General features: G+C 41.6%; 1 protein-coding gene across 3 annotated transcripts in view; it reads right to left on the bottom strand.

Annotated features, from left to right (window-relative positions):
* Positions 1-22349, bottom strand: part of ctif (CBP80/20-dependent translation initiation factor) — a 66944-nt gene extending 44595 nt beyond the window's left edge. Inside the window, exons 1-7 of one of the 3 annotated variants that reach the window (XM_058415273.1) lie at positions 22087-22349; positions 14283-14511; positions 12930-13001; positions 10301-10423; positions 10149-10222; positions 9186-9290; positions 5575-5647 (exon numbers count right to left, since the gene is read on the bottom strand). In XM_058415273.1, the coding sequence (XP_058271256.1) occupies positions 5575-5647; positions 9186-9290; positions 10149-10222; positions 10301-10423; positions 12930-13001; positions 14283-14465 (630 nt within the window). In that variant the 5' untranslated portion in view covers positions 14466-14511; positions 22087-22349. The remainder of the gene's footprint in view (positions 1-5574; positions 5648-9185; positions 9291-10148; positions 10223-10300; positions 10424-12929; positions 13002-14282; positions 14512-22086) is intronic. The other 2 variants (XM_058415272.1, XM_058415274.1) reach the window with 2 other exon arrangements.
* Positions 22350-24825: the final 2476 nt, after the last annotated feature.

Genomic DNA, 24825 nt, shown 5'->3' with positions numbered 1-24825 from the left:
TAAGGACAGAGACGTAGGAGTGAGAGAGTTAAGGACAGAGACAGAGGAGTGAGAGAGTTAAGGACAGAGACAGAAGGGTGAGAGAGTTAAGGACAGAGACGGAGGGGTGAGAGAGTTAAGGACAGAGACGGAGGGGTGAGAGAGTTAAGGACAGAGACGGAGGAGTGAGAGAGTTAAGGACAGAGACGTAGGAGTGAGAGAGTTAAGGACAGAGACAGAGGAGTGAGAGAGTTAAGGACAGAGACAGAAGGGTGAGAGAGTTGTTTTACAAATTCTTTAACCCGGCTGAACACCCAGAGAGCTGCGTCCTGATTGGTCAGGAGGTGCTGATGTATTTCTTTTACACTCTCTTCCTCTCATGCTTTCTCTCTCTCCATCTCCCCATCTCTCATTCTCATGCTTTCTCTCTCTCTTTCTCCATCTCTCACTCGTTCTCCCTCTCCACCCCCCTCCCTTCTCTCCCACTCTCTCATCTCAGCACCTTTGTAAAGCAAACCCCCCCCCCGAGGTTGATTATTTTTCTATCACAGCACTTCCCAAAGCATTTACTTCCTCTTAAACCACATCCATGCAGAGGACAAGGTGTGTGTTAAAGAGAATCTCTCCAACATCCTCCTCATCACCGCACTTTCTCCAGTCTGGAGACGATCTGCACTGCTGCTGCTGATGAATCTAATCTACACAGCTTGTTAGCCGATAGTAGCTATGGCTGGTAAGAGCGTTACTATGGTTACAGCGCGAGCGTTGTGTGAGCTGATTTAATTATAACATCAGGAGAAGAAAAAGCCCCCTGGACTCGCCGTTAGCGTGGAGAGAAACACCTCGCGTCTGAGGCTCGGTGACGGACAGGAGGACAGGGGGACAAACATCTGGGTGAAAGGGTACGGAGAAATGTGGGAGTACGCAGGTATGTGAATGTGATGTGTCAGAGATGGTGTGTGTGTGTGTGTGTGTGTGTGTTAAATTAGCAGCCTACAGTAGCCCTGACAGAATGCACAAATCTCTCACAATCACAGGAAAGGGACTGAGGGGTGAAGGGGAGGGTGACACTCTCTGACATCTTTATTGTTCTCTAGAAGAAAACTCCCTCTCTCTCTCCGTCTCTCTATCTGTCTCCCTCTCTCTCCCTGTCTCTCTGTCTGTCTCCCTCTCTCTCCCCCCTCTCTGTCTGTCTCCCTCTCTCTCCCCCCTCTCTGTCTGTCTCCCTCTCTCTCCCTCCTCTCTGTCTGTCTCCCTCTCTCTCCCCCCTCTCTGTCTGTCTCCCTCTCTCTCCCCCCTCTCTGTCCGTCTCCCTCTCTCTCCCCCCTCTCTGTCTGTCTCCCTCTCTCCTTCCCCCACTCTCTGTCTGTCTCCCTCTTTCTCCTCCTCTCTCTGTCTCTCTCTCCCCGTCTCTCTGTCTGTGTCCCTCTCTCTCCCCGTCTCGCTGTCTGTGTCCCTCTCTCTCCCCCTCTCTGTCTGTCCCCCTCTCTCTCCCCATCTGTCTGTCTCTCTTTCTGACTGTCCCTCTCTCTGTGCCTCTCCCAATCTCTGTCAGTCTCCCTCTCTCTCCCCCTGTCTGTCTCACTGTCTCCCTCTCTCTCCCCCATCTCTGTCTGCCTGTCTCCCTCTCTGTCTTGCTGTCTGTGTCTCTCTCTCTCCCCCCTCACTGTCTGTCTGTCTCCCTCTCTGTCTCTTTCTTTCTGACTCTCCCTCTCTCTGTGCCTTTCCCAATCTGTGTCTGTCTTTCCCTCTCTCCCCCTTGCTCTTTCAGGAATGTTTCATTTCCTTAGGTCTCTTTTGTTGCCTGTCTGTCTCCTTATCTCTCTCTCTCTCTCTCTGTCTGGCTCCTTTTCTCTCTCACTCTCTCTCATCATTCTCACTGCCCGGTAAACCTTTCACCAAAATGGCTCCCACACCTACCTCTTCCTGTCTCTCTCTAATTCTGTCTCACCTACTACCCATCTCACAGCACCTACATCTTCGTGCCAAGCGTGGTCGTGTTATCCGACAAAGCTATGATGGAGAAAAATTTAAAAATATTTCTTTTAAAGTATGTGAAGGTTATTGTCACAAAACCAGTCCTTCTCTCTCTCTCTCTCTCTCTCTCTCTCAGCAGTACTGTACTGCAGGGTCCTGCCTGGCTGCACGTAGCTCGGTGGGTCAGAATGGCCATCGCTTTTGTTCAGCAGGAACCGGACACGTCCTTGCAGACTGGCCTATCACACTGGAGCCGCCAGACACACACACACACACAAACACACACACACAAACACACACACACAAACACACACACACAAACACACACACACACAGCTGACATTGTTTAAAACAAGTACTTGCACAAAGTCACTGAAAATTATGATACAGTGATAATTATTCCCATGGCATCACAGGAATAAACAGGGTTATGTGTGTGTGTGTGTGTGTGAGTGTGAGAGAGAGACAGAGAGAGACCGAGAGAGAGAGAGAGTCTAATGGTAGCTAAGAAATATAAAAGTATTATTTTATACCATGAAAATAACCCAGAACTGATCTTGTGACCATTTACAGAGCTGAATGAAGAGAAATGATGAGTGAATAAACAAAAATAAATCTCCTCTATAACATGCTTATAACACGTTCCTTAAAACTGTTTCTGTTTAGCGGTTTCTTCACCCGCTCCCAAGTGACGTCCGACTGAAAACATCGCATTTTGCTGATAATGACATCCCTCCTGTCGCTGAACGAATCACGAATCGTGACTCACGAGTCAAATTGAGGATGGTCAGACTGGCCTGCTACTGAATCACTCTGATCAATTTCTCCTTTAATATTGGCCCCGCTTGGACGCCGGTGTCTGTGTGTACGTGAGCGGTGAGAGTGTGTGACTGCAGGCTGATGCCAAACGCTCTTGGCTGCGAGCCCGTTATTGTCGTTGAGACGTTTCGACGAAACGTTCGCGGGAAAAAGTGGCGGATCAAGACGTGCTTGATGAAGAACCAGATGTGAGGAATATTATTCCGAGCGCTTACAGATATTTCTGGACATTAGCGCGCTCCTGACCACTGCTTTAATGACCATTTTCAAGAGAATCTGCTTCCTGGTAGAAATGTGTGTGTTGACCTTATTCTCAAGATTATCAGACTGAGAAGACAGTTTCCAAGAAAGCGTCTGTGTGTGTGTGTGTGTGTGTGTGTGTGAGAGAAGTGTCTCTTCCTATCTGGGTCCTTTAGAGATTTGGGTCCTTTAGGCTGTGAATACGGGGAACTGGGTGGAGAGAACAGCTGAGGGAGGGAGATGTGTGTCGAAAGGGAAGTCGAGGGTCACGGCTATGGGTGATCGTGTCACGTCGCGCTAACGCCGTTACCTAAACGTAAACGCGGCAGAGAAAACGAGTGCACGCTGCTGAGGCTTTTCAGATTCAGGGGAAAGTACGCCACTTCGGTGATGACCTTTGAACGAGGGTGTGAGCGGATCGAAGAGAAAAAGTGAGAACTGAAGTGAAGAACAATCCAATTACATCGCTATAGCAACCAGATGATAAACGTCTTGCTGGGAGAGCAAACTATTTATGTGACTCGACCTGACACAACTATATTATTACCATGTTATTACTATATTATCTACACCAAATATTCAACTCGCAGGAAATAATCAACAACATAAACCAAACACGCTCACTCGAGTTGATTGTTTTCCGAAAATCGCACATCCTGAAGCGCTTTATTCCTCCTACACCACACCTGTCCTATTTATTCAAGAGCATCATACACTTTATCCATTTATTGTTACGGTCAGTGATGTGAAATGTCTATAACACAAGCTGTTTCTGTTATTGCTTATGTTACATCAACTTCCTTCAGTCTCTCTGCAGCTTGTTATGTATGTAGCAGGTTCACACACACACACACACACACACACACACACAGGGCTGTGACCCTTGAGAGATTCCAGGAATGACACCATCCATCTCAGCCCGGAAGAACTCACACACGTAGAACACACACACACGTTATACACGTAACACACACACACACGTAACACACGCAAACACAATATGGATGGAGAAAACCCTTCACGTGGCCATAAACACATTACACACACACGTTTGTACGATATCCGACTATCAGACTTCATTTACTCTGTTAATAATTGGTGAATATCTTAATGAAATAACTTCACTGTTCAAACACATCTATTGCATAACTGGGACCTTGATGATGTTATCCCCACACACACACACACACACACACACACACACACACACAGTGACAGAGAAAGAGAGATGAGAGAGGGGATGAGCGTCACTCTGAGGAGAACAATGGCTGGCGTTAGCATGGCTGGGCAGACTCTGACGTGGGTAAGGTGTAGCGAGGACACACACACACACACACACGCAGCCTGTGGGCACACACCCAGACACTTATACAAGGTTTAGGACCTCAGACGGCCTTTTGCCCTTCCAATGCCAAGCAACCAGACAGGATGTGTGTGGTGTGTGTGCTTGTGTGTGTGTGTGTGTGTGTGAGTGAGAGAGAAAGTGTGTAAAGTATGATGTCATAGTGGTTTATGTTTAATAAACAAAGTGCTAAAGGAGTGGCACCAGGATGCTTCTCCTCACGCTCTTATCCAACCTGCTGTCTGCTGTCACCTCTCTCAGCTCTCTCTGTGTGTGTGTGTGTGTGTGTGTGTGTGTTAAACATACATCAATATAATCATCTGGAATGAAAATGCAACGCAAGCCCATGAGTTTAGTTACACTCTATTGTCTAACGATCCTGGATTCTGATTAGTGGATTCTGATTAAAGGATTCTGACTGGAGGATTCTGATTGGTGGATGCTGATTGGTCGATTTTCATTGGTCGATTCTGATTGGAGGATCCTGATTGGAGGATTCTGATTGGTCATTCTCTCCAACAGCAGCAGCTCATTAAGTCTTTTTTCAGCTTAGGATGCTGGTATGGAGGATCAGACCAGTACTGAGAGATGCTTTATTAAATTTGGTGTGTTTTATCCCGTCGTGAAATTTAAAAAAAAAAAATAGGATCAGTGGGATCAGTATGAAACACGTCAGTATGTGATATTAGAAATTAATGAATGATGATTCTTATATAATCCCTATGTGCTTTATTCCTCTTACACCACAGCAATTTGCCAAAGAATTCTGTTCAATATAGTTATTAAAAAATTACACCTCATAATTTTGGTATGGAACATCACGGGACATCAGTGACAAGTTAGTTCCAGTTATCAATTTCACCACAGCAGCTATAAACTCCCTCCTGCCAGGATACTGAGAAGTTTTGTTATTATAGAAACTCATCAATGGATCATGCTCATCAATGGAGTCATTAGTTTGCAGACTAAATGACAACCAACACTTTTTCTATCTATTTAATGATTATCTAGTCATAATTATAAACCGCCGCTAGATGTCAGTATTGATCCAAAAAATCCTATTAACGTCATTCCAGCTCCGTCCACCAGAGGGAGACATTGCACCGAAAATATTCCACAAGAAGCAGCAGATGATAACAGTAACACTGGATATCTGTAGTGTGTGTGCAGCTACACACATTTAACACGTTCGCAATATAAAACAACAAGAGACTTACTGGGAGGCCGGGCAGGAACTTCTCAATGTCATTCAGATCAATAGTGTCATCATCGTATCTGCTCTTCATCATTCTGAGGAAACAAAGCAGAAAGATCCACACAGGTCAACAACACTGCCCACATCAGATCCACGCAGGTCAACAACACTGCCCACATCAGATCCACGCAGGTCAACAACACTGCCCACGTCAGATCCACGCAGGTCAACAACACTGACCACATCAGATCCACGCAGGTCAACAACACTGACCACATCAGATCCACGCAGGTCAACAACACTGACCACATCAGATCCACGCAGGTCAACAACACTGACCACATCAGATCCACGCAGGTCAACAACACTGACCACATCAGATCCACGCAGGTCAACAACACTGACCACATCAGATCCACGCAGGTTCATCAGAGAGACTCGAGCCAGAAAACATTTATTAACCAAACTCTTACTACAGCATGTACAGATTCACGTCCTGCAGTGCAGCTGATGGAGTCGACTCACTCTCTCTCACTGTGAGAGCTGACCACACACACACACACACCCCCTCACAACACACCCCAGCATCCACACACACCTTCACAACACACCCCAGCATCTCCCCACACACACACCCCAGCATCCACACACACATACACATCTTCACCACAAACCCCCACATCCACACACATGCACACAATCTCACACCCACACACACACACCCTCACAACACACCCCAGCATCTCCCCACAAACACAGACCTTCACCACATACCCCATGCATCCTCACACACCCACACCTTCACCACATACCCCACCATCCACCCACACCTTCACCACATACCCTACCATCCACACACACCTTTACCACATACCCCAACATCCACACACACACCTTCACCACATACCCCAACTTCCACACACACGAACACAACTTCAACACATCCACCACTATCCATACACACACACCGCCACTGCAAACCCCACTATCCACACACAGATACACACCTTCACTACATACCCCATCATCCACACACACACACGCACGCCTTCACCACATACCCTAGCATCTATCCACACACACACCTTCACCAAATATCCCACCATCCACATGCACACACACACGTATACCTTACACCACATACAGAAAGCAGCTTCTGATTTCAAGCGAACTCTAATGAGAATCGACTCTGAATCGACTCCACTGCAGCAAGCGAATCACTCACCACTTGTTTGGTGTAATTTTCTTGTAGTTATGAGCAGCTGAAGCGAGCTGCAAGGCACAAACCGAGCTAAAAGACAAAGCTGTAGTGCTGCAGAAATGCAAAAAAAGCGAACAGAAAATAAATGAGATGCTGGATGTGATAAACATTTGATTTCTGTGCGCTTTGGTAAAGACTCGCTTCTGGCTTCTTAAATTACACGCAGCGTAAAACCAAACAAATGATTCAAAGCTGTGAAAAAGGTACTTTTATACCTTTTATAATGAACAGCTTCAGGGAGTTTCCAAACAGAGAGATATTTCAGCACGAGGTAGAAACCTGCCAAACGTGTGAAAAGCACCTCTTTTTTTTGTGCTGTATGTCTGAAGTTATACCTTACTGCCAAAGGTTTTGGGACACCCCTCCAAATCATTGAATTCAGGTGTTGTTTTTCAGGGGTTGGGCTCGGCCCCTTAGTTCCAGTGAAAGGAACTCTTAATGCTTCAGCATCATACCAAGACATTTTGGACAATTTCATGCTTTGTGGGAACAGTTTGGGGATGACCCCTTCCTTTTCCAACATGACTGCACACCAGTGACCAAAGCAAGGTCCATAAAGACATGGATGAGTGAGTTTAGTGTGGAGGAACTTGACTGGCCTGTACAGAGTCCTGACCTCAACCCCATAGAACACCTTTGGGATGAATTAGAGCGGAGACTGTGAGCCAGGACTTCTCGTCCAACATCAGTGCCTGACCTCACAAATGCGCTTCCAGTGGGATGGTCAAAAATTCCCATAAACCTTGTGGAAGGCTTTCCCAGAAGAGTTGAAGCTGTTATAGCTGCAAAGGGGGTAACAACTTCATATTACATTCATGTGTATGTAAAGGCAGACGTCCCAAAACATTTGGCCTGGCTCGCAGTCTCCACTCTAATTCATCTCAAAGGTGTTCTATGGGGTTGAGGTCAGGACTCTGTGCAGGCCAGTCAAGTTCCTTCACACCAAACTCACTCATCCATGTCTTTATGGACCTTGCTTTGGTCACTGGTGTACAGTCATGTTGGAACAGGAAGGGGTCATCTCCAAACTGTTCCCACAAAGAGCATGAAATTGTCCAAAATGTCTTGGTATGAAGCTGAAGCATTAAGAGTTCCTTTCACTGGAACTAAGGGGCCGAGCCCAACCCCTGAAAAACAACACCTGTACTCAATGATTTGGAGGGGTGTCCCAAAACTTTTGGCAATAGTGTATTTATTAAGGATTTTCACACAAAGCTTGCTCTTATACATGTAATGCTAACTCAAAAGCTTGTTAAAGTTCGTAAGATTACTAATAGTTTAAAAGCTGAAACGAGTTCTAAACTGATCTGTATGACTGAATTTACTTTTCCACAATAACTCACTGTTTTAGAAATGCTGGCAGTCTAATCAAAAAACATGCGTTCTCAGAAATCACCACTAGAGGTCACTATAAACTAAAACATGACAGCACATCACCCAGAGAGGATATGCGGGACTGCTGAGTCACAGCGCAGTAGAGCTTGACATTATAAAGCCCTTATTCTTGTTTAGAACTAAAATGCATTAATATTAAATCTGTAGGACTGATTAAAATGGACTTTGAGCAGTGGTGTTGATGAGCATTGGGACAGTCAATAGCACTGTATTTAGCTCATCAGTGCCCTGCGAAACCTCCGTAATTGGATTAAGAGCGTAACTAGTGCAACTTCTACTACGGCTGGGTGACGTAATCTGTGCTAATCCATGACGAGATCATTTTAAATAGTCTGTGAAAGAACCCGATGTTACCTGGGTACATTTTATTCCGACATTTTTAAAAAATATATACAGCATCTTACTACAGACACATCAGTGAAGGCGGCTGGAACGCTGAATAAATTCTTCACATCATTACATATAAGAAATAACAAAAACCGAATTTAGACATGTATTTAAAAGAGGGGTTTGTTTTTATTTATGCCACATACACGTATTACAGATCAGTCATGGCGTCTCACGCGAGTGACAGAATGACGTGATGAGACCGTGAACATCTGGAGTTATTTTTCTTCATTTAAGGTCTAAAGCCCATTGCCACAGGCTTGCTCATTAGGGATAAAATAGTCTAATTATAGAATTTAATAATTTATTCTTATTTCTAGTTAATTAGTTATTTTTTGTTTTTATTTTTTATTATTATTTTTCATTTTTCCCCTCCCCTTTCTCTGTTTTCTTCTTTTGTAAAGCTGCTTTGAGACAATGTTCATTGTAAAAGGCGCTATACAAAATAAATTGAATTGAATTGAATTAAAGCTTTACACCTTCAGACATTGGCTTAGTTATTAATACAGTGCCATTTTTATTATTCTGTGAAGTTCTTTGTCTGTGTGTGTGTGTGTGTGTGTGTGTGTGTGTGTGTAACGTGGACTCACCCTTCACGGTCGATGTGTGGGAGGTGTTTCGGTGTTCCTCTGTACTGCTTCCTGTGGAACTGTGAGAAATCCAGCTTTTCTGGCTGCAGGTCCCACGTGGCGCCGCTATAATACAGCAAAATATTTCGACTTGTATCTACATTCTGTCCACAACCATCCACCCAATCTCACTGTACATTTCACTAGCACTATTCTGCTTATTCCATTCTTATTCTGTTTTAATTTATTGTTGTTTATTTTTATATATTGTGTAATGATAGCCTATTTTATATTTTGTATTATTTTCTTATTTTCTTTTTATACCTGATATTCTTTTCATTTTAGACTCTTATTTTCTTCTAGTGTGTTTCTTATATTTAAGACTCTAGTTTTCCTTTTTTTTATTTAAATTATTTCTTATATTTTATATTCTGGTTTTACATTTTTATTTAAATTGTATTTCTTATATGCTAGATTCTAGTTTCATATTTTGTATTTAAATTATTTCTTATATTTTATATTCTAGTTTTACATTTTTATTTAAATTATTTCTTATATTTTAGATTCTAGTTTTACATTTTTTATTTAAATTATTACGCATATTCTAGTTTTACATTTTTATTTAAATTATTACGCATATTCTAGTTTTACATTTTTATTTAAATTATTTCTTATAGTTTAGTTTTACATTTTCTACTCACACACACACACTTGTACAACGTCATTTGCCTTCATAACCCTCATACTATCAAAGCTATAATATTTAGATGTCCAATCACCCAAGTCAACTGAGACGTGATGTGTTCTATTGGTGGAGAATTCAGAATCAGAAAGATCTGTGGCTTATTAAATAAATATTATTTAACAAATTTAAATCATGTTTGTGAAATAAAACCATGTTAAAAGAGTCTTTGGAATTTATTTTAAACCTTTTTCAGGTGTGTATAATAAAGAGTGGATGATGATGATGATGATGATGATTACCCGTGGGAGTCCATGGTGTTGGCGGCCCATATGTCCGTCCCCAGAATGTCGAATGAGCCTTCTCTGTTTCCGTTCTAAACATACAAGAGAGACAAAAAAACATGTCAGATTTCAGTCAATCTGTGTGTGTGTGTGTGTGTGTCTGTATGTACCTTGGACGGTGCACAGAACTGTTTGTTGCGTCCATGGCTACCTGATCTCGAACCGGATCCGGGTCGAGAACCTGAGCTGGGTCTGGAACCTGTACTTCCGTTACTGCTGTGTTCCCACTCATCCTGTAGAAAGAGAAAGGAAGACATGAAGAAGATGAAGACAAGACAATGGGAGATCTGTGGTACCAAAAAACAAAGAAAAAAAAAATTCATTGACCACTTGTTCAATGTTTCAATTATATGTTGATTGACAGCTACTCAATACTCTACTCAGCCATGTGGGCGGGGCTAACACCAATGTTTATTGATTCTTACAAACGCTACAAAGAATTCTCAATTCTGATTGGTCAGAAGTTAATGATTTCTCTGACAGCAGTTCCATCCTGAGGATGAATCAATGCCTTAATTCTAACAGCGACTCCAATTCTAATCACTCACACAAGTCCAAATCAGTGTGTAAATGTTAATATGGAGAGGATTATTAGAACACGTTTATTTAACTGTGTAAGGAGTGTCCAGTGTCAGAGCTTTGTAACAGCCAGGAAGTTAATCAACATCATGAGCATGATTGTGATTTGTTGTGTGTTTGTTAATGCTTGACAACATACGCTTGTGTGTGTGTGTGTGTGTGTGTGTGTGTGTGAAAGACAGACAGACTGAGTGAAAGTATTTCTCAATAGCTTTATTTCACAGATTCAGATGACCTGCTCTGATGCCGACTCTGGACACAAACACACACACACACACAGAATGCTGACGGGGCGAGTAACTCATAGCAACCAGAGCTCCTGGTACTATATTGACTTAAGCTCTGGATGAAACGGCACTAACAAATAGAATTGTGCAGTGAAGCTTCACTTCATTCTCTCTCTCTCTTTCTCTCTCACTCACTCTTTTTACAACGAAGTGATGCACAAGTTTCAGCTTATTTAAAGATGCTAATTTGCTAGCATGTTTACGGCACGCCTGCTGCTCAAATATTTACGCAAACACTGACGCAAAACTAACAACATGCTAAAATGTGTGTAAACATAAAATCCCAGTGTATTTAATTCTATAATGCAGTATGTTTCTGTTTGGAGCCAAATTTAATCAGTCAATACTCTGTATGAGGTACAGTGGTGTGTGTGGGATGTGTGTGTGTGTGTGTGTGTGTGTGTGGGATGTGTGTGTGTGCGCTTTGTCCCATTCGCCTAATTTCAAGTCAGTTTGGATCAGCGGTGTGTGCCAGTTTCTAGCCGTTTTTATTTAATACTGAAGCCAAAACCTGGTGAGTCAGCTCCTGGGTCATTATGTGCATTACGTGGGTGCTGCTATAAACCTGGCATCATCCAGCAGAGAAAAGGGAAGCTGGATTCGAGCAATTAGGAGCGCTCTGCTGATGGACATGAGCTTCCACGCTGCACGAACTCAGCTCCAGAATCAATAATTACTGTAAAGCTACGTCTCCAGGATTTCCACAGAAATACGGTTTAAGAATTAGGACTAACTAACCAGTGTAACAACACAGTCATGACAACTGTGTAACAACACAGACAACCCTTAACAGATGTCCAGACGACTCACCGGCTTGGATGAGCCCCTAGGTTACGGTCATATAAGCCTAAGACACTGGACTGGGTTTATACTGGTTTATTTAAGTTAAGGATATATAAATCTGAGAGACATTAGAGAAGTTGATGTGTTAGAAGCAGGAAAAATGGACAAGCGTAAGAATTTGAGCGAGTTTGATGAAAGGCATCAGAGCATCTCCAAAACTGCACCTCTTGTGAGGTGTTCCCGGTCTGCAGTGGTCAGTATCTATCAAAAGTGGTCCAAGGAAGGAACAGTGGAGAACCGGCGACAGGGTCATGGACGACCAAGGCTCATTGATGCACGTGGGGAGCGAAGGCTGGCCCGCGTGATCTGATCCAACAGACGAGCTACTGTTGCTCAAATTGCTGAAGAAGTTAATGCTGGTTCTGATAGAAAGGTGTCAGAATACATAGTGCATCAGTTTGTTGTGTATGGGGCTGCATAGCCACAGACCAGTCAGGGTGCCCATGCTGACCCCTGAGCACCACCGAAAGCGCCAACAATGGGCACATGAGCATCAGAACTGGACCACAGAGCAATGGAAGAAGGTGGAGTGGAGTCTATGCTTAGTCAGGGCTCAGGGTCAGGGCTGTTTTGGCAGCAAAAGAGGGACCAACACAATATTAGGCAGGTGGTCATAATGTTATGGCTGATCAGTGTATAAACCTGAGAGACATTGGACTGGGTTCATACTGGTTTATATAGGTTATGGATGTATAAACCTGAGAGTGAGACACTGGTCTGGGGTTAAACTGGTTTATAAATACAACATGTATGGTATGTATAAGTATTAGTGCACTGATTTACTTCGCCTAAAAAGCAGTGAAATGCTGGAGATGTAATCTGTATCCTGATTAAAATATAGCTTGATTTATTGGTCTTTATTATTAATAATGAACTAATACACTAATAAAACAGCCTACAAATAAAGACGTCCTGAATCACTTTGTGCTTTGGATACTACGATGACCAGTCTGCTACTTTTCTTTTTTAATTATTGGTCGACTTACAAAACTCAACAGTCTAACCCCTAACAGATGTCCAGAAGACTCACCGGTTTGGACGAGCCCCTGCCACGAGAGGACGACCAGCTCCCATCTATCTTATCGCTGCAGTCCTCCGTCCACTGAAAGAGACAGAGTGAAAGAGACGGAGAGGTTGATGACTGGAAGAGCAGCAAGGGTGAGGGGTTAAGGGAGGAGAACAAAATATGAAGGAGAGACGACAGGGAAATATGACTGAAGTGAGATTGCAGAGACTTTTTTATAGTGTAAAACACAGAGTTTAAGACTTTAACCAGTTATACTAAGGATCCTGGACTGGGTTTATACTGGTTTATATAGCTTATGGATATATAAGCCTGAGAGAGAGAGAGAGAGAGAGAGAGAGAGAGAGAGAGAGAGAGAGAGAGAGAGAGAGAGAGAGAGAGACTGGACTGGGTTTATACTGGTTTATATAGGTTGTAGATATATAACCCAGAGAGAGAGAGAGAAAGAGAGAGAGAGAGACTGGACTGCGTTTATACTGGTTACATAGCTTATGGATACATAAACCTGAGAGACATTATACTGGATTTATACTGGGTTATATACGTTATGAATACATAAACCTGAGACATGTGGAACTGGGTCTATACTGGTTTATATAGAAAATGGTTACAGTACTATAAGCCTGAAACGCTGGACTAGGTTTATATAGGGATATATAAACCCGAAAGAGAGACACTGGACTGGGTTTATACTGGTTTATATACGTTATGGATACATAAACCTGAGAGATATTGGACTGGGTTTATACTGGTTGATATAGATTATTGATACATAAACCTAAGATATGTTGAACTGGGTTTATACTGGTTAATATAGATTATGAATATATAAACCTGGGAGATGCTGAACTGGGTTTATACTGGTTTATATACGTTATGGATACATAAACCTGAGAGATGTTGAACTGGGTCTATACTGGTTGATATAGATTATGAATATATAAACGTGAGAGATGTTGAACTCTGTTTATACTGGTTTATATAGATTACGGATACATAAATCTGAGAGATGTTGAACTGGGTCTATACTGGTTGATAATAGATTATGAATATATAAACCTGAGTGTGAGAGAGAAAGAGAGAGAGGGAGACACTGGACTGGGTCTATACTGGTTGATATAGATTATGAATATATAAACCTGAGTGTGAGAGAGAAAGAGAGAGAGGGAGACACTGGACTGGGTCTATACTGGTTGATATATATTATGAATATATAAACCTGAGCGTCAGAGAGAGAGACACACTGGACTGGGTCTATACTGGTTGATATATATTATGAATATATAAACCTGAGCGTCAGAGAGAGAGACACACTGGACTGGGTCTATACTGGTTGATATAGATTATGAATATATAAACCTGGGAGATGTTGGACTGCGTCTTGTCTACGTTCTCATTCTCATTGTCGTTCTTATCGTTTAGAAGTCCCTGCACTTGATACTCAAGCACGTAGCTGTCGATGAATCGCTCCAGTTCTTCGATCTCCTGTGAGCGCGTGCTTCCTGCCTCCGACGAAGCCGACGCCACTGACGAGCTCTCCATGGCAACCAGGACACTAAGGGGAAGGGAAGGAAAAAAAAGGGTGGGGCTTTGGACAGAGATAGGAAAAGGATATATATATATATATGTGTATATATATATGTGCTAGCTTTTAATGTGCTACTTCCAGACTTCAAAATTTCTCTGGTGTAACAGCAAGCACACCTTCTCAACTGAGCAGATGTTCACCTCGTCGGAGTATAACAAATTTCCGTAACATATTTCCAGAGGTAAACAGATAACTTTAGCCAGCTAGCTAGTTAGTTGTTGAGTGATAGGAGACTACGAATAAATAACAAAAGTCTTTGCTTAAGGTGTGTTTAAATCTCTGAGATGAAATATTTCTCCAGCATTCCCAAGCATGGAAACGTGTTCATTATGTTGTCAGCTTATTGCCATGTGAAACCATTTTACGATGAACGAACTGATACTCCAGCATGTTATCACTTGTTATTAGCCTTCCCTGGTTTTACGGTTGTTTTGCAGCCGGTTCTCCTACTCGCAACATTTACAGCCCTATTCTAGGCATTCAGAGTTTTATTTATAACCGCAGCTCGCCCTCTTCCTTCCTTTCTTCTTCTTCACTGCAGTCTGTCTGCTCCCATTATATGTCCATAAAGAGACTCTAATCTTCTGTAAGACTCTGCCTGGCCAGGACTCAGAGCAAAGAGGATTTCTAACTGCAGCGCAGTGCTAATAAACGACCTTCCTTTGAACTAGCGTCAGGTTCAAGGGTTTGTTTACTCAAACCTTCCATATAACGGCATTCTATTTCCTGTTCCTCCTACAAAAAAAAGCCGCTCTCTCCTTTTGAAAACGAATCACCCGTCAATGAGACGGCATGATCATCAGATAAATACTTCTGCTGGGAAACATTCGGAACGAACGATGAGGAAACGTTTGGTTTCAGACGGATGTTCGGTCCCTTGTTTGCAGCCAAAAATAGAAGGAAGTGTGAATGTGCTGCTCACGTGTCACATCCTGTGCTCGGACACACACACGGTCAGAACGGACCGCTGACTAACCTCTAAATCTCAACCAGCTGTTCTGACAAGCAGCATTAGCACAAACCTGTGATTTTTCTTGCAGCTGGAACTGCAGTCAGAGGCAAAGCTAAGTAGATCTAACATTTAATAAACATCTGCTGACCAAACAGAATCGAGAACCGTTATAAAGATATTGTGTAAAAAACGTCTAAGAGGCAGACAAGCATGTACAGCTGTCATGAATTACATTATCTAACACACACACACTTTTCTTTGTGAGGATGTTCCACTGAAATATTAAGTGTAAATAAGTGTAGGATCAGGTAGTTAGGAAAACATTTGGCTCTGTCTGATCATTTTGAAGACTTATGGTCAGTTTTGGTCTTCACAAAAGGTCAAGTATGCGTACATGTACCTTCACACATCCTTACACACCCACACACATTCACACTCTCACTCACAACACTCATCCACTCACCCACCCACTCACTCCCACTCACCCACCCACACTCCCACTCACACACACCTCTGTGGAATGTGAACAATGCTGGGTCTTCCCATAGGAGCGTTCTCTACTCCCTGAGCACCGAGCGAAACACGCTCATGATTAATCAATGAAACGTTTTATCCGTCTCGATTTAACGTCCACATAAACACTGCTGCATCAGTCAGAGCAATCTGTTCAGGAGATCCACACATTCCAATTACAACCTACTTAACCTCCATCAGCTTGCTCTTCTTCTGCGGCCTGGGAACACGTTTCTTCTCAAACTGCACGTGATTCGGAGATAAATACTCATTTGTCTGTCGTGTCACTGAGCTGAAAAGGATCTGCGACGCGACCAGACACATCACGCTGGAATCTAAAGCATCCGACCTGATAGGGATCTTTCTTCAGCTGTCCTACAACCTTCTGTGTGATCTTCTCGATCCTGCACGCTGAAGGGACTCTGTACACACCTTCAGGCTGTGGCTACGCTCTCTGCTCTGTTTATTCATCCTCTCTGTGCGCTTCAGAGAAAAATCAGATAAAAATCTGGAAATTTATGCATGCAAGTTACAGATTCAGGAGCTGTTTTCCATCTAATAGATTCACTTTTAATATAAATAAATAAATAAATAAATAAAAAGATATAAAAGAGTTGTCCAAAAGTCCACTTCTATTAAAATATCAACACTTTTCTTCAGAAAAATAATGTATTTGAATTTCTGTATATAATCTAAAAAAATTCTTTAATACATTCTTAGTTATTTATAATAACATTATATATATATAAATTATTTAAATTATATAATAATTTATTACTTTTAATTTAATCATTTTATTTATTTATTTATTTATTTATTTATATTTTCATTATTATATAAAATTATTTTATTTATTTATATTTATCTTATTCTTATCCTGTCAATTATATATATATTTTAGATTGCTTTTTTCTTTTATTTCTTTCTATTTTTTAATGAAATTAATTTTAATGAAAGCACTGAAACGTCTGCACTCATGCATGCATCAAGTTTTCTAGAAAGTTCTGAAAGAAAGCAGTGAGACGCTTAACAACTGAATCCCAGCTGACAAATTACAAATAAATAACTCCTTTACAAGTTGTTCTGCTTTGTTGTACAAAAAAAAACAGTGAGTTAATAGATGGGTGGAGTGCTGGGATGACACACACACACACACACACACACACACACACAACAGCGCTGTTGTTTTCAGAGTTCAATGTGGTGAAGAAGAAGAAGAAGAAGAAGAAGAAGAAGAAGAGTTGTGCTTCTCACTGCTCTGCATGTATTCAGTATTGTTCGTTGTTCTAAGCCACTAATCCAGCTCCAAGCTCCTCGGTACCAACGGACCGATGATACTAAAGCCATGAATGATGATCTGAGCACTGACTAATAAATTCTCCCTGTTCCTGCATGAGGAAGCAATGTGGTGAGTGTGGAGCTTCACAGTGTTTGAGTTACATCATCATCTTTTTCATCATCAATCTGTTAAATGAGCCTTGATGTGCTGAGGATGGGTGGAGTCATCCAGGAAGAGACCCCGCCCATCAGGATAGAAAAGGTTTCATGACAAAATGAAGCTGATCAACTGGAAAGAAAGAAAGAAAGAAAGAAAGAAAGAAAGAAAGAAAGAAAGAAAGAAAGAAAGAAAGAAAGAAAGAAAGAAAGAAAGAAAGAAAGAAAGAAAGAAAGAAAGAAAGAAAGAAAGAAAGAAAGAAAGAAAGAAAGAAAGAAAGAAAGAAAGAAAGAAAGAAAGAAAGAAAGAAATGATTTGAGCGAGTTTGACGAAGGGCCAAATTGTGATGGCTAGACCACTGGATCAGAGCATCTCCAAAACTGCAGCTCTTGTGGGGTGTTCCCGCTCTGCAGTGGTCAGTATCTATCAAAAGTGGTCCAAGGAAGGAGCAGTGGTGAACCGGTGACAGGGTCATGGGCGGCCGAGGCTCACTGATGCACGTGGGGAGAGAAGACTGGTCAGTGTGATCCGATCCAACAGACGAGCTACTGTTGCTCAAATTGCTGAAGTTAATGCTGGTTCTGATAGAAAGGTGTCAGAATACACAGTGCATCAGTTTGTTGTGTATGGGGCTGCATAGCCACAGACCAGTCAGGGTGCCCATGCTGACCCCTGTGCACCGACAAAGCGCCAACAATAGGAACATGAGCATCAGAACTGGACCACGTTGCAACGGAAGAAGGTCTGATGAATCACGTTTTCTTTAACATCACCTGGATGGCTGGGTGCATGTGCATCGCTTACCTGGAGAACACATGGCACCAGGATGCACTATGGGAAGAAGGCGAGTCGGCGGAGACAGTGTCATGCTTTGGGCAATGTTCTGCTGGGAAACCTTGGGTCCTGCAATCCATTACTTTGACACGTACCACCTACCTAAGCATTGTTGCAGACCATGTAGACCCTTTCATGGAAACACTATTCACTGATGGCTGTGGCCTCTTCCAGCAGGATAATGCGCCGTGCCACAAAGCAAAAATGGTTCAGGAATGGTTTGATGACCACAACAACCAGTTTGAGGTGTTGACTCGGCCTCCAAATTCCACAGATCTCAATCCAACCCAGCATCTGGTCAGATCCATGGAGGCTCCACCTCGCAACTTACAGAGCTTAAAAGATCTGCTGCTAACATCTATTCTTTTCCTTTCTTAACATCAACAATTTATTCATGTATAATTTTAATTTATTCATTTATAAACACTATATTAACTAGTAATTAGTATTAATTATTACATTTAATTATAAACAGTATATTAATTTATTCAAATAAGCGATATTACATTGCCATAACTCCCGGTGATATCTATTCATTCCACGTGAACATACATTACGTTATACACAAAAACACGGCTCAGGAACACACACATACACACAATTAAGCTTTGGGTTTATTCACATGAACACAAGTGCATTATGTTCACACAATGTCTGGAATGGCATTGAGAGGCTTGCCTCTCTGCATGTTTGTGTGTGTGTGTGTGTGTGTGTACAGACCACACTCCTACATGCTTCTCTAGATTCTAAGAAAAGAAAATCCAGATTTTCAAGATGAACATGTAATTCTCCTGAGAGAAATAATAATCAAGTATCTTTTTTTGCACTGAATCTTTATCCGTTTTTTGTTACATTCTTAAAATGTACATATTGTGGTAATTGTGTTTCTTTTTCCTAAGACAGAATACCACCAAAAAAAAAAAAAAATCATGAATACTTTCCTGAGGTGGAAAACTTGCAAAGCGCCGCACTGGAGACTCCTTCCATAAACATTCCAATTTACATTTTTTTTTGTTAATAATGATAAACAACATTCCATGTGCACTGACAAACCTGTGACGCAGTTACAGAGATCTAATCACCACCATCTGACCAATCAGATTTTAGAATTCAAAAGAGCACTGTGTGAAATGGAAATTTTTCTACATTTTATTTTCTCATTTTAATAATCTGGTCAGCGTTAAAGCACTGAAGCACAATCCTGAACAGTTTTCCCATGGCACAGCTGTGTGTTCTGACACACATTAAAAGGCTATAACGTCTAATCATCAGAGTTCTCACGTTTCATTGGAGCGCAAAACTAAAGCAGCCACCCAACACCAACCGGATCATTCACTTAGCCTGCGTTACGACTTAAAACCTGCACTTCACCTCTTATCAGTCCGTAGTGGTTTGGGCTTTCGGCTACAAACGTTCTCCTCGCTTAGTGAGAGTCCTGAAGCGTGATCTGAAGCACGAGCCAAAAGAAAGATGGCTGATGAAGCATGTCTGTATTGTACACCTAAATCTCTAAAGCTGCACAGTGTTTATATTTTTTTACCTGCCAAAGGGCAAAAGCATCAGTATATACCCCCCTCACACACTCTTACCCTGGTGCCAAAACACATCGACTCTGACTCTGTCTAGCCACCATGACCCAGTAAAAACCCATATTTGTCTGTCCTTTTACTCACTTTGTCCTTTAGCACTGGTGCATTCAGTGCTGCCATCTTAAAGACTCATAAAGAGAGCAGGTTTACTCAGCTCAGTGTTACAGCCTGACTGAGGAGTGTTTGCACGAGACATTCTCAATAACCAATCACTGATCACTAACGCTCCCAATAACCAATCACTGATCACTAACGCTCCCAATAACCAATCACTGATCACTAACGTTCCCAATAACCAATCACTGATCACTAACGCTCCCAATAACCAATCACTGATCACTAAGGTTCCCAATAACCAATCACTGATCACTAACATTCCCAATAACCAATCACTGATCACTAACGTTCCCAATAACCAATCACTGATCACTAACGTTCCCAATAACCCATCACTGATCACTAACATTCCCAATAACCAATCACTGATCACTAACATTCCCAATAACCAATCACTGATCACTAACGTTCCCAGAAAACAGCTACTGATCACTAACATTCCCAATAACCAATCACTAGTATTCTCAATAACTAATCACCGATGACCAATGTTCTCTAAAACCAACCACTGATCACCAATGTTCCCAAAAACAGTGACTGATCACCAATATTTCCAATAACCAATCACTGCTCACCAATACTCCCAATAATCAATCACCCATCATTAATGTTCTCTAAAAAACAATCTCTGATCACTAATGCTCCTAACTAATCACTGATCATTAATGTTCTCCAAAAACAATCCCTGATCATTAACATTCAAAAACAATCACTGATCACTAATATTCCCAATAACTAATCACCAATATTTCCAACAACCAATCACTGATCAACAATGGTCTCTAAAAATAATCCCTGATCACCAATGTTCCCAAAAACAGTCACTGATCACTAATATTTCCAATAACCTATCACTGGTAACCAATAATCTCAACAGCCAATCACTGACCAACAATGTTCTCAAAAAACAACCCCTGATCACCAGTGTTCCTAAAAACCAATTCCTGATCATTAATGTTCAGCAACCAATCACTGATCACCAATACTCCAACTAACCAATCACTGATCACCAATACTCCTACTAACCAATCACTGTTCACCATTATTCCCAATAACCTATCATTGATCACTAATTTTCCCAACAAAATTTTTTTAGCTTTCAGTCACTGCTTTTACGTAAAGGTTTTAAAGAACACTTGTTTGATTAACAGCCACGTTGTTATGGGTTACATCCCTACATCCCTGTATCCCTACATCTGGAGATCTGGGGCTGCTTCCAGTTCAGATCTAACACACCTTATCAAATTCATCTGGCTCTGTGTGTGTGTGTGTGTGTGTGTGTGTGTGTGTGTGTGTGTGTGAGTGAGTGAGTGAGTGAGTGAGTGAGTGAGTGAGTGAGTGAGAGAGAGAGAGAGAGAGAGAGAGAGAGAGGCCAGCTGAGGTTAATGACAGGACCATGCACGATGCTGGATCTCCAGGAGAAGAAAGAGGAGGAAGAAGAGGAGGAGGAGGAACAAGGCGGGCCATCTATGGCTAGCTGGTTAGCCAACAAGGCTAACCAGCTAGCCTTACAGCTGCGATTAATGCTACCGGCAGCGCGAGATCATCAACACAACGTCCAATGTCGCTAATAAAAACACACGCTCAGAGTAAACGAGCCACGTATAGCAGTGACGTCATCATCCAAGCGGCCGGCTCATTAGCTAAACTCAGTTAGCAAACACGGTTAGCTACATCATTACAGTCTAACAGCAGTTGCTACACAACAGACACACAACAGCCAAATAAGTGTCACTTGTTCCTAATAACTGAATAAAATAAACCTCTACCCACTAAAATGTTTAAGAAAACTCATTCCAACGACAAAATGATTTAAATCTTTTAATTATATACAACAATATATATCATCACAACTGACAGTTATAGCTGGCTAGCTACACATTTTCCAACCAGTTTTTTCCCCTATCCGTATTCCAGCCATTCCTACCTCCCTTGCTGCGATTGGTTAGCACAATATCCTCGAGACACATTAACCAATCACAAAGCAGGAGGCAGGACCACACTAGCCTATCATATAAAAGAAGGCGGGATTTTGCCGGAATACAGGTGGGAATAAATAACGCCCAGATATCATACGTTACTACTAAGTTAAAATTAAAGAGATATTCCACGGACGAAAGACAGACAATACTCACCGGAAACGTGGACTCAAGTCGGAGAAGGATCCGCGGGACGGCCTACTGTCTTAAATCCGCCGCGTCATGAGGGAAAACGTGAGAGAAATTGTTGACAGAAATGAGACAGAAGGAGAGAGTGGGAAAAGAGGGGAAAAGGAGTAAGGCTGCAGCGTCCCTGACACGCACGCGCGCACACGCACGCACGCGCACGCACGGGCGCGCAAAACACAGATGCAGAATCCAGGAATGTGACGACGCCGACGGTTTTGATCACGAGGCCGCGTGCGCGTGGCGCATGCAACTGATGAATCATGGGAAGTTTGAGATTGATTTATTTATTGGCAGACGCTCTGTCCAGGACACTCGAGTTCTTCCGGTCCGGTCACGTGTTCAGAACAAACTCGCTTTCTGCACAGGGGCATTGTCATGCTGCAAGAGGGTTTGGGCATCTTAGGTCAGAACAGAATATTTGTAATATATTAGGTGGTCACATGACCAGAGCATGAGAGGGGGAAAAAGAAGCTCTGTTAAAAAAAAAACATATATAACATGTTATAACTATGTAATAACACATAAACAGTTCTATGAGTTTGATCCACACCATCATCTGTTTTTTTACATGATTAGTCTTAAAATTTTCTTAAATTTATTCTGCACATAGTAGACGAGCACAAATACATTATTTAGCTCTGATCATTTTATTTAATTTTTTTACTATACCATTTTTTGTGTATGCTTATATAGAAAATTAATTCTTATTATTCATATATTCGAATGCAATGCATAATAAAGGTTAAAAAAAGTGTGTGTGTGTGTGTATGTTTTGACTTACTTCTGATTCCACAAGCAATTGAAATGTAAATTAATATATGATTAAAAATCAAAAACATTTCTATAAAATGCTCTATAAATCTATTTACACTGAACTTCTCATGAGTATGGCAATAATAAAAATTATCCTTACTTGAAAACATTTTTTAAATGTTATACAGTTCCCCAAAAAAGAAAGCACGTGCAGATATTAATAAAATAATTATTTATTAAATATTTAATGAGTTGTACATAAATGCACAGCAGCAGCTGCAATCTTTATACAATTCAATTTGATTTAATTCAATTTTAATTGTACTTTTAACAATACACAACGTTCACACAGTAACTTTAAATGCATACTATTCATTTTTAAAAAATATATTTAAATTTATTCCGAATTTATATATGTTTATATTCTGAGAATCCTAACTACTAAATAGTCATTTCTTTACATAGGAAAATGTTCCGGTTTTGTTTGTGCTGCTATCTGGCGCCCCCTGGTGGCTATTTCTTTTCATTCCAGATTGTCTTTTCTGCTTCAGACTCCTAGTGGACAAACAAATAATAGCGGATTCACTGTTCTGAGAAAAATGCGAATAAAAACCGATAAATCGAGTCCATTTTATAAGGGAAAAGGAATAGTTAAGTTTCAGTTTAGCTTTATTATCTATCTATCTATCTATCTATCTATCTATCTATCTATCTATCTATCTATCTAGAAAGGAACAGAGTCGAATGTTTGCTAGTATTATTTTTCCTAAAACACATTACTTTCTCTCTCTCTCTCTCTCTCTCTCTCTCTCTCTCTCTCTCTCTGTCTGTCTCACACACACACACCCTTCTATCTTTCCATTTTCCTTCGTCAAGATCAAACTCTCCGATATTCCTGTCCTTCAGGGGACATGTGGTCCAAACCAAGATATAAAAACATACTCACACCTACCCACACAAGACACACACACACTTTTGCTGTGAAGGTCACAGAGGCCGCTGTCTCTCTCTAACACTCTGCAGTTGCTTTTCACATGTTTTCCGAGAACTTTTCTTATCGACAACAACAGTGCTGCAGAGCTGAGTTGCTCACACACACACACACACACACATGCAGAAAACAGTTTCAAGTCTCATAAGCATGTATGAACACACACACACACAGAAAACACTTTCAAGTCTCATAAGCATGCATGAACACACACACACACACACAGTCAGAAGTCTCCTGAAGTTCCACACTCTCCAGATGGCTGTAACACTTTAGCTGTCGCTGTCAGAGACTAATTAATCTTCCTGGTGAGAGCCATCTTCCCGCGGACTTCCAGCACCCAGCCACAGCTCCCACCCTCCTCTTTTTTCATCCCTCCATCCTTCCCTCACTTCCTCTCTCCAACTCTCACCCTCACTGGAGTACCTGACACCAGCACAGGCCTCCACACACACACATACACACACACACCTTCTCAAATATGGAAGTTTTAAACAGCTAGCTTGTCTCGAAGGACTAACTCCTGATTATGTAACATGGAGCCGAGGGCAGGTTTATTACTCCTCTGTACACTGAAGATTTTGACTGGAGCATTTATCTGTTCTTCTGTTTCAAAACAGCTCCTAAAAGCATTACATATCAGTACACTTTGTCACAAACACACACGATTTGCTACTAAGCTGATCAGCTAGCTAGCTAACTTAGCTAACATCCTCACCTAACCACGCTAAAATCCTCACTGGTTTTGGTCGAGCTGGTGAATAAAAGTGATAATATGACAGATGTTTGAGCAGACTGAGACACGAGCACTGGTGTCAAACCTGTAACAGAGGTGAGCTAATGGACTAGCGAGCTGACTCACTGATTAGCTAAAAGTTTGCAGGCTGCTCCTGTCAGGTGGATCGGTGCTAAAGGTGGAGAGATCTATCTATCTATCTATCTATCTATCTATCTATCTATCT

The sequence above is a fragment of the Hemibagrus wyckioides genome, linkage group LG18 (genome assembly GCF_019097595.1).
Source record: "Hemibagrus wyckioides isolate EC202008001 linkage group LG18, SWU_Hwy_1.0, whole genome shotgun sequence".
NCBI lineage: Eukaryota > Metazoa > Chordata > Actinopteri > Siluriformes > Bagridae > Hemibagrus > Hemibagrus wyckioides.
Note: the sequence above shows the minus strand (reverse complement) of the source record. Positions and strands in the feature narration are given on the sequence as shown.